An 18,473-nucleotide genomic window follows, 5' to 3' on the forward strand; every position below is an offset into this window, starting at 1 on the left:
CCTGAAGAAGCGGAGTGGCATCTTATGCCAAAGGCCAAACCCTCAGGTGTTCTGTCGCACTACAGTGTTCTCTTTAGGGAGCCAACCTCAAGTCACCCAAGGGGGTGATTTTAAACATCCCCAATAGGACCTACACTTGACGGGCACTTGAACATGTCAGTATGGGGGGTGACAGATTCTGTCATGCTGCCTCTGAGGCACAATGAAGTATTATACGTGGTCTGAGAGCATAAAGCTGCAAAATTTGAATTTTGCTTTAAATAAATGAAACTCAGAAACATACCCAATTCCTTCATGGCTTTAGGTTCCACATGGTGAGGTGTAGCTCTCCCCACCCCAAACCTGCAGTCGGAGGCAACAGCAGCTGACTGCTGTTTCACAAGCCCAGCAGCATTTCCACCCAAGACTTCCTTCCAGTGTTTGAGTTCAAACACCACGGAAAAATGACTCATCTTTTCCACCCTGAGCAGCAACCTTTAGGTGGTGAAGTAGAAGGTGGGATCTCTGCTCTGCTCTCTTTCCTGTGAACTGCACTTCAGTTCAGTGGCTGGACTGTGCTGGGCGTTTCTGAAAAGACCCAGAAAAACAGATTTAAGTAGAAGCGTTATATAACTTTTATTTTACATATGTCCACAGATGCTTGTACAACATACAGTGACTACTTCTGAAGCTTATAGTGTTTTTTTCCATGGCACAAAGAGACAGAAAGGTTAGTGACACACACGTGTTACAGTGACTCTGGGTGGAGCCCTAGAGAACACACATTCCAGAGGGAGGGCCAGGGTACCTGCACAGCGACCGCCCTGCTAAGCCACTGCAGGAGGACGATGGAGAGGCGAGGCCCCCAGTCACCACAATCAGATGACTTACTTGAAAAAAAGCCTCATGACGAGGGACCCAAAGCTGTTCTGCTTTTTCCATTGTAAGTAAGTTATTACAGTGTAATAAAACTTTGCTCTTCACCAAATCTTAGGCCAGTGTTTGTTTTGCTTGGACGGTTCTTAAATACAAATATTGACTTTTGTTGCCCTTAGGGCTCACATAAGAAATCAGTTCTTTGTAGAATATGTCTGATAACAGAGCTTGGACCAGCCAACACTTTGTCATGGTCAGCTCACGGCTGTATGCAACTAACAGTATCGCTCACCATGGAATGTTTCATGAACTTGTTCATATCCCAGGGAAGCAAAGACTCCAAACGACAAGTGCAAAGTTGAAGGAAATGTGAAAGTAGAGAGACGGCCAGAAACATTTGGTCAGAAGGTGTAGAAGCCCCAACTAATCAGACTGTTCCACAAAGTTAGTTACTCTTCACATAAACATTTGAAAAACAGAACTTACATGATGGCTTTTCCATTCCTACAGAAAACATCAGAACTGACATTCACTTTAACTTTCTAAAAAAGTTCAACCCAAACAGCAGGGTTGGTGTTTAAAACTTAAACAGTATAAAATATTTACAAAACATTATTTAAGCCCCCTCCCCTCCCATCCTTAACACTTAATAAAATCCAAATGGCCTAATATGAAAGTTTCCCACACAACAGTTTAAAAAGCATCTACCCGATACATGATTTTTAGGTTGGGTCATGATTGTTTTAAAGTTTTATTGTAGGCTTTGCTGCTGGATACAAAATAAAGGCATACAACTGTCACAAGTAGGGCAGGATGTACAAAGTCTAAGCTGTAAAAACCATTTCAAAATATAAACTCGTTTTGTTCGAATACACTGTATCAAAGGCTGCCCGTATTCATACCTTTGGTATAAAATGGTAACGTTTCCCTTGAATAGCAGACAAAACCCATCCATACCTTACACACATCCGAATCTCCTTGGAACTACTCTATCAGCCTAGTCTCAACCACCCACATTCGTCACCACTCCCTCTGTGCGTCACGGGCGCGGAGGAGACGGGGAGGTAGGTAACCGAGAACGTCCGTCCCACACGAGCGCCGTGCAGGCAGCAGGGCTCCAGTGCGGGCCACCCAGGCCCCATGGGCACACATCCTCATCCACGGTCGCACACGTCCCTTAAACAAACATGAACACGCACACTGACCGGACCCAAAAGGATCTGCACGTCCTCTCCGTCTGCTCACCGACGGCCACTCCACACCGTGTAAGAATCAGAGGCAGAGACAGGAAGGGCTCTCCAGGTGACGGCTGCGCTGACAGCAGGTGAGCCGTCCTGAGGCTGCTGGTGTGAGCAGTGGTCCTGTCTGGACGCCAGAACAGAGTCTGGGGCCATGTTTAATTTCTTCTAAGCAAAGGGCAGGGCATCCGCTGGGGGCAATAAGTCCCGCTTAACGGGGTAGAAGGCCAAGAAGGAAGGAATGGAGCCCACCGGGCAGTGGTTTGTGCGCTATGCCCGTAAGCAGGCCAGGCAGCCTTCCCAGAATGGAGTGGGTCAACAAGGAGGGCAGAGGAAGGGGCAGCTCTGCTCTTGGCCAGACCCTGCGGGGTCCCAACAAGCACCAGACCACAGATCAGCAGAAGGGGCAACAGGCCTGCCCCTTCAACAGAGCTGGGCATCCAGAGCCACACTAGGAACAGCGGCTGAGAGGCAGGAACCCCCCAGGTGGTATCTCCACTGCTACGAGCTGTGGTCCTTCAACAAGCTCTAGGATTGATGCCCGGGGCGGGATGGGCTGTTCGCAAAGCTGTGGAGCCTGTGCCGGGCACGGGGATGGGGCCAGGGTGCTGGGGTGGAGTCAGGAAACACTGAGCTCGCAGACAGCGCTGGTGACCGCCGACTACAGGACCCGTCTCAGAGCAGACAAACTGAACCCTGGAGGGAAGGCGACCCGAGAAGCTCCAAGAGGCAGTCAACACCCACAGAAATAAATACTGCAGACAAGTTCTCACATACACACCACACCCATTCATCCTCTTCCTCCAGAACCAGGAAAGCCTGGCTCCAGTGCTTCTCGGATTCTCAGGAAAGCAGAGACCTTGGACCCAGCTTGTTCAATAGCAGGGGTGTGTTCACCTGGGTAAATACAATCCATTCACCTGGTCGAGAAATACCAAAATCGTCATCTGGCTTTTTATGCAGTCTCTCCGGACTCAGGGGGAAGTGGGAGGCCCGGGAGCTCTCGGGGGATCTGCGTGCACAGCAGGGAGGAGCAGGGTGGGCGGGCGCGGTCGGGGGCCCCCTGCCCGCTCACTGGTGGAGGTGGGCCCGGTCGTCCGGGCGCTTGATGTGGATCCGCCGCACGCGCTCGATCCGCTCCCGCTCCCGCTCCTCGTCCTCGTCCAGGTGGTGGGAGCGTCCGGCCGCCCCACCCGTGGCCTCCAGGAGTGCGTTGTCAGGTCCCCGGCCATCCTGGGCCTCATACAGCAAAATATTCAGGGTCTCCTCATAGATCCGGGCTTCAGGGAACTCCACCTGTAGCCCCACAAAACACAAGGCAGGTACGTTAGCATCTCAAACCCCCCACCCCACCACCTCTGCCGCCACCCAGGACTTCTGAGCAGGGCCATCTGTCTACACCAGGCCCCTGAGACTCCGTAAGACCATCGTTATTATGTTTAAAGCAGTTTTTATTTTCAACACACAACACTTACACATGGCACTAAATTCACAAGAGACAAAGGATACAGTGAAACAGATCTCCCTGCCCTCTCTGCCCCCCAGTTTGCCTTCCTTTGGACATTTACGTCATTCCCAATGTGTTGCTTCTAACAATCAGGGCTGCACCCCTGTACACGAGGCATTCCACACCTTAAAAGGAGCGTCCTTTCTGAACAGGGACCAGCTGGGGACCCTCATAAAATGGACACAATCCCTCCCACTCAGTAAAGCGCTGCGTGTGCTTACTGCCCTTCGGGGTCAGGCGCCGTGAACTAGAGGTGGGTCCCAGGCAATCAGTAAGAAATGGTAAAGCACTTGAAATGTTCTGCCAGGGAAGATACCGATTATGCAAAAACCCAAGTGGAACATCTGTGCAGTTACGTGAGACAATGAACCATGAGTGTCAGCTCCAAAGCACAGCTCCCAGAAGTATGGGATGGAAGAAGAGGAAACTGTCCCTGAAGGGGCAGCCATCCCAACACCAACTCCCTGGAGAAAGGAAGGAGCCCTTAGGGACAAGAGGCAGAGCGAAGGGAGCCAGGAGAGGGGCTCTGGCCTCCATCCCGGCTCCACCACTAACCAGATGCACGAACATGAGCACAGGCTCACTCCGGAACCCGTCCACGAATCTATACACAGCTGGGATCCGACCACGAGGTCTCTCAGTGCCTTTGCTCGCTGTTAAGCTCTAAAAATGTAAAGTCACTATTTTAAAGTTTAATCAATATGATGGTTAGCTTTTGAATATCCAAGGGCAGAGGCAATCCATGTATATAAAAAACCAAACTATGACAAAATGGAGAGTCTAGTTACAGGTGGAATTCACAGCCCTAAAGAAAAGAGGCAGGTCTTGTTAACGTAGGAGGAAAAGTGAACAATTCTGGTCCCCCCACTATCTTTGAAAGGAAAAAAAAGAAACTCAGTGTTTTTCCCTTCCTGGCTACCTTACAACAATACATACCTTTTAGGATACATTCTAAATACTAATGAATCAAATGTTTTAAGAAGTTAAAAAAAAAAAGGGCTTCCCTGGTGGCGCACTGGTTGAGAATCCGCCTGCCAATGCAGGGGACACGGGTTCAATCCCTGGTCCAGGAAGATCCCACATGCCACGGAGCAACTAAGCCCACGAGCCACAACTACTGAGCCCGCATGCCACAACTACTGAAGCCCGCGTGCCTAGAGCCCATGCTCCGCAACAAGAGAAGCCACCACAATGAGAAGCCCGCGCACCGCAACGAAGAGTAGCCCTTGCTCGTTGCAACTAAAGAAAGCCTGAACGCAGCAACAAAGACTCAGTGCAGCCAAAAATAAACAAACAAAAAAAACACGTACCCTTTAAAAAAAAAAAAGAAGTTAAAAAAAGATTTTTAACTCTGGTTTCTACTTTGTGGTCTGATTTTCTCTCATTTGCATTTTGCTTTTGAGGCTGCTCTAGCATCACACAGAGCTGTGGGCTCCTGGGACTGCAGTGAGGATAATAACCTGAGCAGGTGACCTACAGATCTGTACAAAGGTGACTAGAGGCATGACCTGCTGCATGTGTCCCTGGTCATCAGATTTCCCCAGATAGGTTGAAAAGGAAATGACACAGTGTATGGGATGATTAAAAAAAAAAAAAAAAAAAAAGCACAATCAAGATGGTAGAATAGTAAGACACGAACCTTACCTTCTCCCACAAATATAGCAAAAAGACATCTACATGTGGAATGATTCTCACAGAATATCTACTGAACGCTGGCAGAAGACCTTAGACTGCTGAAAGGGCAAGAAAATCTCCACGTAACCGGGTAGGAAGAAAGAAAAAAGAAGAAGGAAAAGAAAAGAAAAGAAAAAGAAAGTGAGAAAGGAATCGGGACGGGACCTGTGTCACTGGGAAGGAGCTGTGAAAAAGAGGAAAGGTTCCTGCACCCTGGGAATCCCCCTCACCGGCAGGGAGATGGGCCGGGACAGAAGGAGAGCTTCAGAGCCTCAGAGGAGAAAACAGCAGCCGGTTTGCAGCAGCCAAAGCAGAGGGAGGACTGCACAGTCAGTCAGTGCTGCTGCCCTGCACTCCCCAGCCTGACACACAAGTCTGCCAGTGCTGGCGGGGGCTGGGTGCTGGAACTCGGGCTTCAGAGATCAGAACCGGGGAGAGGACCGGGGTTGGCATGCTGTGCAGACGGACTGGGGGGGCTGGAATCCAGTGTGACCACGGCTGGGGGTGTATGCAGGGGAAGCCTGGGCCACCTTAGAGGCCAGTCGTCATTGTTTGGGAGGTGCACGAGGGGAGGGGTGGGATCTGGATTGTAGCCTTTTTCTCTGTGCGTGCGCTTGCAGAGGGCAGGACACCACCTGCATGGGCTCCGGGAGCAGTCGCAGCGCCCCCCCCCCCACCCTCAGACACCAGGAGTGGTTTCAGGCTACCATCACCTCCCTCCTGGACCCCAGGAAGGGTTGCAGGGCCCCCACTGCTGCCCGCCCAAACTCCAGGAGTGGCTGTGAGATGCCATCACACCCATCGTGTGCTCTGGGGGTGTGCCTCAGCTGCCCGCTGCCACCAAGAACTCAGGACTGGGCATCAGCCACTGCATCTGCACACCCCCATCAAGGGGATAATGACCAGCACACGCTGAAGAAAAAGGCCACGGGCATCCATACTAAAAACTGCCCTCGCACCAAATATATTAAACTCACAAAAGCTACACAGGGATGACCCCACCTATAAACAGCCCTCCAAGACCACAGTAGACAATTGTTTCTCCTAAACTCACAAAGAGAAATATGTAAAATGAAGAAGCAGAAGAACTACTCCCAGTTAAAAGACCCCTGAAGGAACAAAGAGTGAAACAGACCCCTTCAGTCTACTAGGCACTGATTTCAAAAAGAAGATAATGAAAATACCGAAGGAATTAAGAAAGGCTATTGAAAGAAACGCAGAGTACTGTAAAAAGGAACTAGAAACTATAAAGAGGAACCAAAAAAAATTAGAAAACTCATTTGCAGAGACAAAAGCTGAGCTAAAGGCAATGAATAGCAGAATGAATAATGCAGAAGAATGAATAAGTGATCTGGAAGATAAAATAATGGAAATCACCCAATCAGGACAGCAGAGAGAAAGCCAAATGAAAAAAACCAAAAGCAATCTAAGAGACCTGTGGGATAATATAAAGTGTGCCAACCTACACAGAATAGGGACTCCAGAAGGGAAAGAAAGAGTAAAGGGGATCGAAAATGTATTTGAAGAAATTATGGCTGAAAACTTCCCAAACCTAAAGAAAGAAACATACCCAGGTACCGGAAGCTCAGAGGGTCCCAAACAAGATAAACCCAAAAAGACCTACACCAAGACGTATTATAATAAAAATGGCAAAAGTTAAAGATAAAGAGAGAATTCTAAAGGCAGCAAGAAGAAAACAGAGTTAATTACAAGGGAACCACCCCATAAGACTATCAGCTGATTTCTCTACAGAAACGTTGCAGGCCAGAAGGGAGTGGCAAGATATATTCAAAGTCCTAAAAGGGAAAAAAATCTGCAACCTATGATACTCTACCCAGTAAGACTATCACTTAGAATAGAAGGAGAGATAAAGAATTTCTCAGACAAGAAAAAATAAAAGAACATAGCAATACTAAACCTATCCTAGAGGAAATATTGAAAGGTCTTCTCTAAATAGAAAAGAAGTAAAAATCTATAGGAAAGAGAAAATCACAATTAGAAAATAAATCACTTAAAAAAGCCAGTACAGGGCTTCCCCGGTGGCACAGTGGTTGAGAATCTGCCTGCCAACGCAGGGGACACGGGTTCGAGCCCTGGCCCGGGAAGATCCCACGTGCCGTGGAGAACTAAGCCCGTGTGCCACAAATACTGAGCCTGCGCTCTAGAGCTTGCGACACAACTACTGAGCCCATGTGCCACAACTACTGATGCCCACACACCTAGAGCCCATGCTCCACAATAAGAGAAGCCATCGCAATGAGAAGCCCGCACACCACAAAGAAGAGTAACCCCCAATCGCTGCAACTAGAGAAAGCCCGTGAGCCGCAACAAAGACCCAACACAGCCAAAAATAAATAAATTTAAAAAAAAAAGCCACTACACAGATTAAAAAAAAAAAAAAAACCAAAAAATTTTCTGTGAAAGTGATGATAACCACAATGAACAGCAAAAGGATGAACATGAAGATGTAAAAGAGGACATCAAAATCATAAAATGTTGGGGAGGAGAGTAAGAAAATGTATGGGTTTTTTTCCCCTAAAATGTGTTTGAGCCTATACGACCACCAGTCTAAGGCAAATATATACAGGAAGGGCTTAACATACTTGAAAAACAGGGTAACCACAAATCAAAAACATACAATAGATTCACAAAAACCGAAAAGAACATAAGTATAATGCAAAAGAATATCATCAAGCCACAAAAGGAAAAACGAAAAGAAAAAGGGACAAAGAATATAAAACAACAGGAAAACAAGGTTTAAAATGGCAATAAATACATATCTATCAATAATTACCCTAAATGTCAATGGACTAAATGCTCCAGTCAAAAGACACAGAGTGGCAGATTGGATTAAAAAAACAAGAGCCTACAATACACTGCCTACTAGAGACCCACTTCAGGGCAAAGGACACACATAGACTGAAAATGAAGAGATGGAAAAAGATATTTCATGCAAACGGAAGTGACAAGAAAGTGGGGGTCGCAATACTAATATCAGACAAAACAGACTTTAAACCAAAGCCCATAAAGAAAGATAAAGAAGGACACTATATAATGATAAAAGGATCAATACAAGAAAAGGATTTTATGCTCATCAACATATATGCACCTAATATAAGAGCACCCAAATACATAAAACAAATACTAACAGACATAAAGGGAGAAAATTGACAGGAATACAATATTGGGTTGGCCAAAAAGTTTGTTCGGATTTTTCTGTAACATCTTACGGGAAAACCTGAACAACTTTTTGGCCAACCCAATAGTAGGAGACTTTAACACCCCACTCACATCAATGGACAGATCTTCCAGACAGAGACTCAATAAGGCAACAGAAATACTAAATGATACAATAGAACAGTTAGACTTAATTGATATTTTCATGACATTACATCCAAAAAAACCAGAATATACATTCTTTTCAAGTGCACATGGAACATTCTCTAGGATTGACCCACATGCTAGGGCACAAAACAAGCTTCAACAAATTTAGGAGTACAGAAATTATCTCAAGCATCTTTTCTGACACAACAGCATGAAACTAGAAATTAGCCACAGAAAAAGAAATGAGAAAAAAAAATTACATGGAGACAAAACAACATGCTACTAAAAAACCAATGGGTCAACGATGAAATCAAAGAGGAAACTAAAAAATACCTTGAGACAAGTGACAATGAAAACACAGCCATACAAAATCTATGGGATGCAGCAAAAGCAGTTCTTATAGGGAACTTCATAGAGATACAGGCCTTCCTCAAAAAAATGAGAAAAATCTCAAATAAACAACCTAACCTACCACTTAAAAGAATTAGAAAAAGAAGAAAAAACAAAACCTAGTCACCAGAAGGAAGGAAATAATAAAGATCAAAGGGGAAATAAATAGAGATTTAAAAAACAACATAAAAAAAATCAATAAAACCAAGAGCTGGTTCTTTGAAAGGATAAACAAGATTGATAAACCTCTGGCCAAGCTCACGAAGAAGAAAAGAGAACTCAAATAAACAAATTAGAAATGAAAAAGGAGACATAACAACTGATACCACAGGAATACAAAAAACCATAAGGGAATACTAAGAACAATTATATGCCAACAAATTCAACAACCTAGAAGAAATGGACAAGTTTCTAGAAACATACAAGCCCACCAAAATTGAATCAAGAAGAAATAGATAATTTGAACAGACCAATCAATAGAACTGAAATAGAATCTATAATTTAAAAACTCCCTACAAACAACAATCCAGAACCAGACAGTTTCACAGGCAAATTCTACCAAACATACAAACAAGAACTTATACCTATCCTTCTCAAACTCTTCCAAAAAATTGAAGAGGAGGGAACATTCCCAAGGACATTCTATGAAGCCACCATCACTCTGATACCAAAACCAGACAAAGACATCACCAAAGAAGAAAATTACAGGCCAATATCTTTGATGGTATAGGTGCAAAAATTCTCAACAAAATATTAGCAAACCAAATCCAACAACACATAAAAAAGATCATACATCACAACCAAGTGGGATTCATCCCAAATTCATAAGGATGGCTCAACATATGCAAATCAACGTGATACACCACATAAACAAAAGAAAAGACAAAAACCACATGATCATCTCAATAGATGCAGAAAAGGCCTTTAACAAAAATGCAACATCCATTCATGATAAAAACTCTTACCAAAGTGGGTATAGAGGGGACATATCTCTAAATAGTAAAAGCTATTTATGACAAACCCACAGCCAATATAATACTCCATGGTGAAAAGCTGAAAGCCTTCCCGCTAAAATCTGGAACAAGACAAGGATGCCCACTGTCGCCACTTCTATTCAACATAGTATTGGAAGTCCTAGCCACAGTAATCAGATAAGAAAAAGAAATAAAAGGTATCCAAATTGGAAGGGAAGAGGTAAAATTGTCATTATATTTAGATGATATAATACTATATAGAGAAAAACCCTAAGGACTCCACACAAAAACTACTAGAACTGGTAAATGAATTTAGCAAGGTAGCAGGACACAAGATTAACATACAGAAATTGGTTGCATTTCTTCACACCAACAATGAAGTATCAGAAAGGGAATGTAAAAAAATCAATACCTTTTAAAATCGCAACCCCCTCAAATAAAATACTTAGGAATAAACCTCACCAAGGAGGTGGAAGACTTATATGCTGAGAACTATCAAATGTTAATGAAGGAAACTGAAGATGATTCAAAGAAATGGAAAGATATCCCATGCTCCTGGGTTGGAAGAATTAACATTGTTAAAATAGCCATATTACCTAAAGCAATCTACAGATTTAACATGATCCCTATCAAATCACCCATGACATTTTTCACACAACTAGAGCAAATAGTCCTAAAATTCACATGGAACCATAAAAGACCCAGAATTGCCAAAGCAATCCTGAAGAAAAAGAACAAAGCAGGGGGCATAACCATCTCAGACTTCAGATAATACTACGAAGCTACAGTAATCAAAACAGTGTGGTACTGTTTTGACATATGGATCGATGGAACAGTATAGAGAGCCCAGATATAAACCCACACACCCACAGTCAATTGATCTTCAACAAAGGAGGCAAGAATATACAATGGGAAAAAGTCTCTTCAGCAAGCGGTGTTGGGAAAATTGGACAGCCACATGTAAATCAATGAAGTTAGAACACACCCAGTCACCACACAGAAAAATAAACTCAAAATGGCTTAAAGACTTAAACGTAAGACATGACACCATAAAGCTCCTAGAAAAGATCATAGGCAAAACATGCTCTGACATAAACCATACCAATGTTTTCTTAGGTCAGTCTCCCAAGGCAACAGAAATAAAACAAAAATAAACAAATGGGACCTAATCAAACTTACAAGCTTTTGCACAGTAAAGGAAACCATAAACAAAATGAAAAGACAACCTACAGGATGGGAGAAAATATTTGCAAATAATGTGACCAACAAGGGCTTAATTTCCAAAATATACAAACAGCTCATATAACTCAACAACAAAAAAACAAACATACCAATCGCAAAATGGGCAGAAAACCTAAAGAGACATTTCTCCAAAGAAGAAATACCGATGGCCAATAGGCATATGAAAAGATACTCAACATCACTAAATATTAGAGAAATGCAAATCAAAACTCCAATGAACTACATTCTCACACCAGTCAGAATGGCCATCACTAAAAAGTCTACACAACATCGTTAATCAACTATACTCCAATATAAAATAAAAATTTAAAAATTAAACACAAAAAAATTAAATAAAATACCTTCAAAAAAAAAAAAAAAGGTCTACAAATAACAAATGCTGGAGAGGGTGTGGAAAAAAGGGAACCCCCCTACACTGTTGGTACGAATGTAAGTTGGTGCAGCCACTGTGGAAAACAGTGTAGAGGCTTTCCTCAGAAAACTAAAAACAGAATTACCATATGATCCCACAATCCCCGGGCATATACCCAGACAAAACTATAATTCAAAAAAAGATACATGCACTCCTATGTTCATAGCAGCACTATTCACAATAGCCATGACATGGAAACAACCTAAATGTCCATCAACAGATGAATGGATAAAGAAGATGTGGTACATATATACAATGGACTACTATTCAGCCATAAAAAAGAAAGAAATAATGCCATTTGCAGCAACATGTATGCAACTAGAGATTATCATACTAAGTGAAGTAGGTCAGAAAGAGAAAGACAAATATCATATGATATCACTTATATGTGGAATCTAAATTATGACACAAATGAACCTATCTATGAAACAGAAACAGAATCACGGACACAGAGAATAGACTGGTGGTTGCCGAGGGGGATGGGAGAGGGATGGATTGGGAGTTTGGGATTAGCAGATGCAAACTGGTATATACAGGATGGATAAACAACAAGGTCCTACTGTATAGCACAGGGAACTATATTTAATATCCTGTGATAAACCATAATGGAAAAGAATGTGAAAAAGAATGTATATATGTATAAATGAGTCACTCTGCTGTACAGCAGCAATTAACACAACATTATAAATCAACTATACTTCAATAAAAAGAAAAAAAAAGAAGGGAGGAAAACAAAAAACAAAAAACCACCCAGTCACATAGCCTAAGGAGGAGGGTAGGCAAGCAGAAACCTAAAGGGAGTGAGTATCAGTTAACAGTGGACCAGATCTCTAACCACACTCTGCAGAACGATCTAGCTTTGCAAAACAGCACAGGGACAGAAGCCAAGGGAGAGGTCAGGTCCACTGGTTTGCAGAGGATGACATAAAAATGGGTCCAGAGTCCAGATCAGTCAGGGAGTCATGTGCTGCGAAGAAGCCACCCAGATTCACGAGGAGTGCTGAGGGGGCCCCGTGAGGGTGGAGGGCTGCCCAAGTCAGTGGGTAAGAGGAGGACAGATGACAAGGAAGTAGTAGCTCACGACTAGAAGGCCAAGGTCAAGACCTTGAAGGTAGCACTGCTCTTGATGAGTGAGATGGATGGGGCCAGTGTGGTGGGAAACGGCGTGGCAAGGAGCTGGCACAGGTGGGGTCAGATCCCTGATGACAGAGGAGAAAATGCAGACAGCGGGGTACACACGGGTACAAGCACCCGTCTGAATCAACCTTTACGGAAAAGGAACCCAGGAGCAGTATGACTGTCTATACTTACTGGGTATCAGAAAGGAAACGCCATTGTTTTTGCAAGCCTACATTTGGATCTTTCCAGGGCCCAAAAGAGAATGAATATTTGAACAATGAGCAGTCATGAGTCAAAGAAAGCATTTTTAGAGCCTTTCCCTCTTGAAGTGTATTTTGCTCAAGGAGAAAGGGAAGTTTTTCAAATACAGATTTCAGACCAGCCATTCAGAACCGTCCTCTGGAGGCCCTTACCTTGGTCTGTTTCTTCTCGGTGGCGTAGACGATAGAGGTACAGCAGACTTCAGCGATCTTGCGGCCCTGGCCATAGAAGGACCAGCAGCAGATTTCGTCCCCAATGACGTCCTTTATGAACAGGACCCTTCCATTAAAGCGCAGGGACAGCTTATCAAACAGTTCGATGTTCTTCAACATATTGTCGTCAGAATTGCTGCAAAAGAGCATTTGATAAGGTGATTGATTACAAGCTGGTGTTAACAGCCACCACTAGTGGGGGAGCGTTTCCACACACCGGGCCCATTATCTCCACCATCCCTTTTCAACCTCACAGTAAGCCCGTGAAGAAGGCACTACAGTCCCCAAAGCTCAACGGAAAGCAAGGGTCAGAGAAATTAGGGGACTGCCTGAGGCCAAAAACTAATAAATGGCAGAGCTGAGCCTCAAAAAGACAGCTCTGGCCTCCAAGTCTGCGCTCCTCACCAGCGTGCTAGAGCGGACGCCCTGCTGTGCAACAGCCAGGGGTGAAATGCTGAAACCACGGGGTCTGCAGGCACAGGCACCAGGTGGGGGACGTGGAGGAGAGCCCCACGGAGCCACATGAGAGGATGAGTGACCTGCTCGAGGGAGACTTTTTATCCTGGGTCCATTTATGGGTCTTGAGTAACTTCATCTAATACCCCTACAACCCATAAGTTCCTGATTTAGAGCCACATGTTCCCAAGAGCCAAAAGGCATTCTAGAAACCCGTATATATTGCTAGTGGGAACATAAAATGGCGTAGTCACTTTGGAAAACAGTTCGGCAGGTCCTCAAGTGATTAAACCTAGAGTTACCATATGACCCAGCAATTGCACTCCTAGGTATCCACCCAAGAGAAATGAAAACATGTATGTGTACATGAATGTCCACAGCAGCATTATTCCTAACGGCCAGAAGGTGGCAACAACCCTAACTGTCCATCAACTGATGAATGGACAAACAAAACGTAGTCTGTCTGAACAATGGAATATTTTTCAGCCATAAAATGAATGAAGTACTGATGCGTGCTACAACATGGATGAACTTTGAAAACGTTATGCTAAGTGAAAGAAGCCAGACACAAAAAGCAACATATTATAAGATTCTATATATATGAAATGTCCGGTGTAGGCAAATCCATAGAAACAGAAAGCAAAATAGTGGTTGCCTAGGGCTGGAGGAGATAAGAGGGTGGGGGGACATGGGGAGTGACTGCTAACAGGTACAGGTTTCCTTCTGAGGTGATGAAAATGGTCTAGAATTAGGTAAGTGGTGATGGTTGCACAACTCTGAATATACTAAAAAACACTGAATTGTGTATTTTTAAACGGTGAATTTTATGGTATGTGTGAATTAGATTTCATATCTATCGATCCATCTGGGCATTCTAGAGGTGCAAAAAGGCCACCCTCATCTGAAGGGAACGAGGGGACCTGGGCCTGGCTGGTGTGAGTGCAGATGTCTTTTCTGGCCAACACCTTACCTGGTATAGGAGTATTTGTTGTTACTTCTGTTGTAGAGCAACTTCACGGCTGGCTGTGGGTTGTTTTAAAAAAAAGGAAGAAGAGAGTCACTTGGAGTGCAGGTGCGAAGGACCACCGGCTTCCCACAGCGCTGGAGCCCTGCCATCCGCCTGAAGAGGCAGGTAAGCGTAGCCTGCTGGCTGGGGTGGGGCTGGAGAGGGAGACTGTGTGAGCCAGCACCAGGAGAAACACAAAATGAGCTGTACGCTCCCATTCCTGACCCCTTCTCAGGCCTTGCCCAGGCAATTTCGCACATTTTTATTCCAAAACTTACTCAGAAGAACCTCCACCACTTTTGGTAGCAAAAGAAATGCCACAAGGTTGCCTCCACCATACCTTATTTGAAGTCGCTATAAGTTTCTGTTCTTCCTTGGATGAGGTGATGACAGGAACTTTGCAGAAAGGCTCATAAGTATCTTTGTTCTGCTGGAACAAAACATGCTTTCAGCCTGGGAGGCCTGCCCAGCATTGAACTGTTTAAGCTAGCCTGCCGGGCAAAGACGGACTCTGGCGAGGGGAGATGGGGCAGCCATGGCTGGGACGAGAGGTGGATTCTCAGCACCAGTGAAGTAGGATGGGGGACGACCAGGAGTGGAGTTCTCCAGTGAACCCGTTCTTCGGCCAGGACTGTTATATGCCAGGGTGCTTGGCATATAAATACTAACAACGATGACACATTTCACAGCCCAGGAAACCACTCAAAAATAAACCCTAAACATGGCAGATGAAATATGATTGCATCAAAGCTCCTAAAACCCCACTGCAATGACTGCAGAGGAATTATAAGCCCATAAGGAGAGAAAGAATGGGAAAAGCGAGGTCAGCAGACAAAAGATGTCAAAAATTCAAGTCTGGAAAGCAGGTCTCAAATGAGTGATAACCAAGGAGAAGGAGAACGCTGAAACCTAAGTTGGCAGATGGGAAAGAATCCACAGCTTTGAAGGCTGGTGGGCTCAGGGCAAGAGCAGAGGGTTGCTTGCTAGTCGGCAGAAGCACTGCTGAGACCTCCAGATGGATCCCCTACCCCAGCCGGGCAGGAGAAAAGTCCACTTCCCTGGAGCAGTTTGTACAGGAGAGGACAGGGCTGAGTTGCTATTCCGAAAAGGGGGGATTAAGTGAACGATCTACACACTAAATGGTGAGCCCTACCCCCACCCCAGCCCCTTCTCCTACTCAGATCTCAGAAGGCAGCCAGTCAGGCTTATACACGCCAGGCAAGGGAGTGGAGGACTCCTCTACAGGGAACCACCTTTCCAAAAAAAAAGGCTTACAGATTCTGACATTGAGAGTTCCCACTGAAAAAGCCAGCCTTATCATCTGCCACTGAAGCCCACTGGACAACAATACATACAGTGTTTCAGAGCCTTTACTCTTGAATTTCAACAGACCGAGGACCATCAGATTATACTCGGAAAGCCTCTCAAATATGAGACTGAAACCAAAACAGAGAGAAAAAGTAAGAGAAGGAGTCACACAATGAAGGCAGCAGAAAGAAAACTTCAAATAGTATCATCAGACAGATGAGAGCAGATATCACATCCCATGAAACAAGATCAGCGTGCTATATAAAAAAGAGCACTCGGAGAACAAGAAAAGGCTCTCGGGAGTTAGAAATATGATAGCAGAAATGAAAAATTCAATAGAAGCGTTGAAAAGATAAAACTGAAAAAACCCTCTGAGAAAATAGAAGGATAAGGGTGACAGAAACTAGGAGGTCAGTCCCGGAGGTTTAATCTCAGACTAACAGAAACCACAAAAAGGAACCCAGAGGGCATGTCTCTAAGACAAAGATGAAACAGAGATTCCCTGATGTGTCTGAACATACCAAAAGGAGACTGAAGTTTCTGAGAATTTAGGGCTGAATTAGGGATGTGTGCTTAGAAAACCAAGCAAACAAAAGACAATGAAGCAATCACTAATTCTGGCAAACTGAAAAGTTACACGAGAAAGGAAACAATCACTGTATACTCTGTGGCTCAACTGTTAACAATATTTACACGACTCAACGTAAACTCTGAGTACAGATTTAATCAAAACTGTGATAAACTATATGTGCATGCAAGTTTGGTAGTGGCTGGGGGTGACGCATGAGCTAAATTTTAATTTTCTACAGAAATGCCAGTAGATAATGTGGTAAACTGAAAAATCAATATATAGTATAAGAAATAGGTGAGTAAGCAACTGCTGCAAGAATTAAAAAGAGGCTGCTGCAGGGGTGGGAGTGGGTGGAAGGCGTACGGTAGTGTTTTTGACATCAACCTAGCCTTACAATACTAACTTGACTTGGTAAACGCTTTACATGCATTACTTTAATAAACATACAAATGAAATAAAAAATAACAAAGTAAAAGCTACAACATTCAGTTAGATTTACAGGGAGTTCACAGACTCGCAGTAGCGGCAGGGGTGGTGTGTGCAAATAACAGTTCCTCAGGCAGACTGGCATTGTGGGTACTGCCCCAGTGGAGAGCCACCCAAGAGCCTCACGTTTACAGATCCAATTCCTAGGACAACGCAAAGGGGCTCTTCTGATTCTCTGCCATGTCTTAACTTGCCTTGAAATAAATGGCTGCTGGCTACATCTAGAAGCATTCTGGTTTTGTAGGGATTTTACTGTCCCTAGACTTGACCCCAGTGGTCCTGCCCCAACTCCAGCTGAGGAGTGAGGGGTGTCTGTCTGTAGAGATTACGCTGGGCTCTCAACAATGACTTGTGGGATGAGAATAAGTCTCCCAATGAGTCCAGAAAAAGGATCAGGTTTTACACCCCATGGCTCGGTACTGAAGGGTTACAATGCACACAGGGAGAGGACCCAACACCATGGGGGCTGAAATAAGCCAGAGAGCAGTAAGGTGGCCTCAGCATCACAGGGAAGCCTCTCGGGGGTCGCACAGGCCAGAGGGGAGCAGCTCCGGGGTCAACTCATTAACTCTCACAACAGCTCAATGAGGGAGGGGGACAATGAGAAAGGCAGATGAGTCTGGGGCTCCCCCAGCCCACACGGGGAGAAAGGGTGATACCTACTTGCAGGGCTGCCTGGCACTCTTCCACCAGGCCCTGGACCAGGTAGTACTTGGCTTCTGCCAGCAGCTCCTCGATCTCCCGGCGGCTCTCAGGCAAGGGGACCGCCCCGTCACGAAGGTAGTTGAGTATCGTACCAAAGTGCTTCCCACAGCGGTCAATGAGGATCCAGCCTGCGGTGGGAGGAGGGGGGAGGAGAGCTGGGGTGTGTCTTGGCTCCCACCACCTCTGGGGAGAGCAGGACCACAGAGAGGGTCGCGGCCCCACCTGCCCAGCTACCAGCAAAGGGCTGACCAGGCCCCGCTGGCTGCAGACAAGCACACCCCGGACTCACTGGTTTGGGCTCCTTTATTTAATTTATTTATTTTTAACTTTTTGGCCACACCGAAGGAAGGATTGAACCGGTACCCCCTGCAAAGGAAGCACGGAGTCTTAACCACTGGACTGCCAGGGAAGTCCACGGCCCCTGGGTCCTGAAAGCATGTTCCTGAAGTACCTCAAAAATCCCTTTGTCAAGAATATCCCAAGAGGGCCTACACCACACCTGGATAAAATGGGTCCAAATGAGCACATCCCATTGACAGGGGAAAGGCTTCTGGTGTGAAAATATCTACTCCCTTTTTCAACAACGCTTTTTTTTCAGACTCCCAAATAACAGAGCCATTTCTAAGGAAGTAGAGGCTCACTGCCGCAGGCTGTGACATCTGACTCCCAAGGGTGAGCCCCAGGCACTCACCAGCACCACCACAGAAAATTCCATCCGTAACCCCCCAAGCAA

The 18,473-nt window shown here is 45.0% G+C and overlaps 1 protein-coding gene across 2 annotated transcripts in view; it reads right to left on the bottom strand.

The window, feature by feature from the left end:
- Nucleotides 1-590: 590 nt before the first annotated feature.
- KCTD10 (potassium channel tetramerization domain containing 10) overlaps nucleotides 591-18,473 on the bottom strand; it is a 33,423-nt gene continuing 15,540 nt past the window's right edge. The window contains exons 3-7 of one of the 2 annotated variants that reach the window (XM_061169915.1): nucleotides 17,699-17,868; nucleotides 15,011-15,097; nucleotides 14,635-14,687; nucleotides 13,149-13,344; nucleotides 591-3,389 (exon numbers count right to left, since the gene is read on the bottom strand). In XM_061169915.1, coding sequence (XP_061025898.1) covers nucleotides 3,165-3,389; nucleotides 13,149-13,344; nucleotides 14,635-14,687; nucleotides 15,011-15,097; nucleotides 17,699-17,868 — 731 coding nt within the window. In that variant the 3' untranslated portion in view covers nucleotides 591-3,164. Of the gene's footprint in view, nucleotides 3,390-13,148; nucleotides 13,345-14,634; nucleotides 14,688-15,010; nucleotides 15,101-17,698; nucleotides 17,869-18,473 lie in introns of both variants that reach the window. The other variant, XM_061169914.1, reaches the window with a different exon arrangement.

This window comes from Eubalaena glacialis, chromosome 15 (genome assembly GCF_028564815.1).
Source record: "Eubalaena glacialis isolate mEubGla1 chromosome 15, mEubGla1.1.hap2.+ XY, whole genome shotgun sequence".
In the NCBI taxonomy this organism is placed as follows: Eukaryota; Metazoa; Chordata; class Mammalia; order Artiodactyla; family Balaenidae; genus Eubalaena; species Eubalaena glacialis.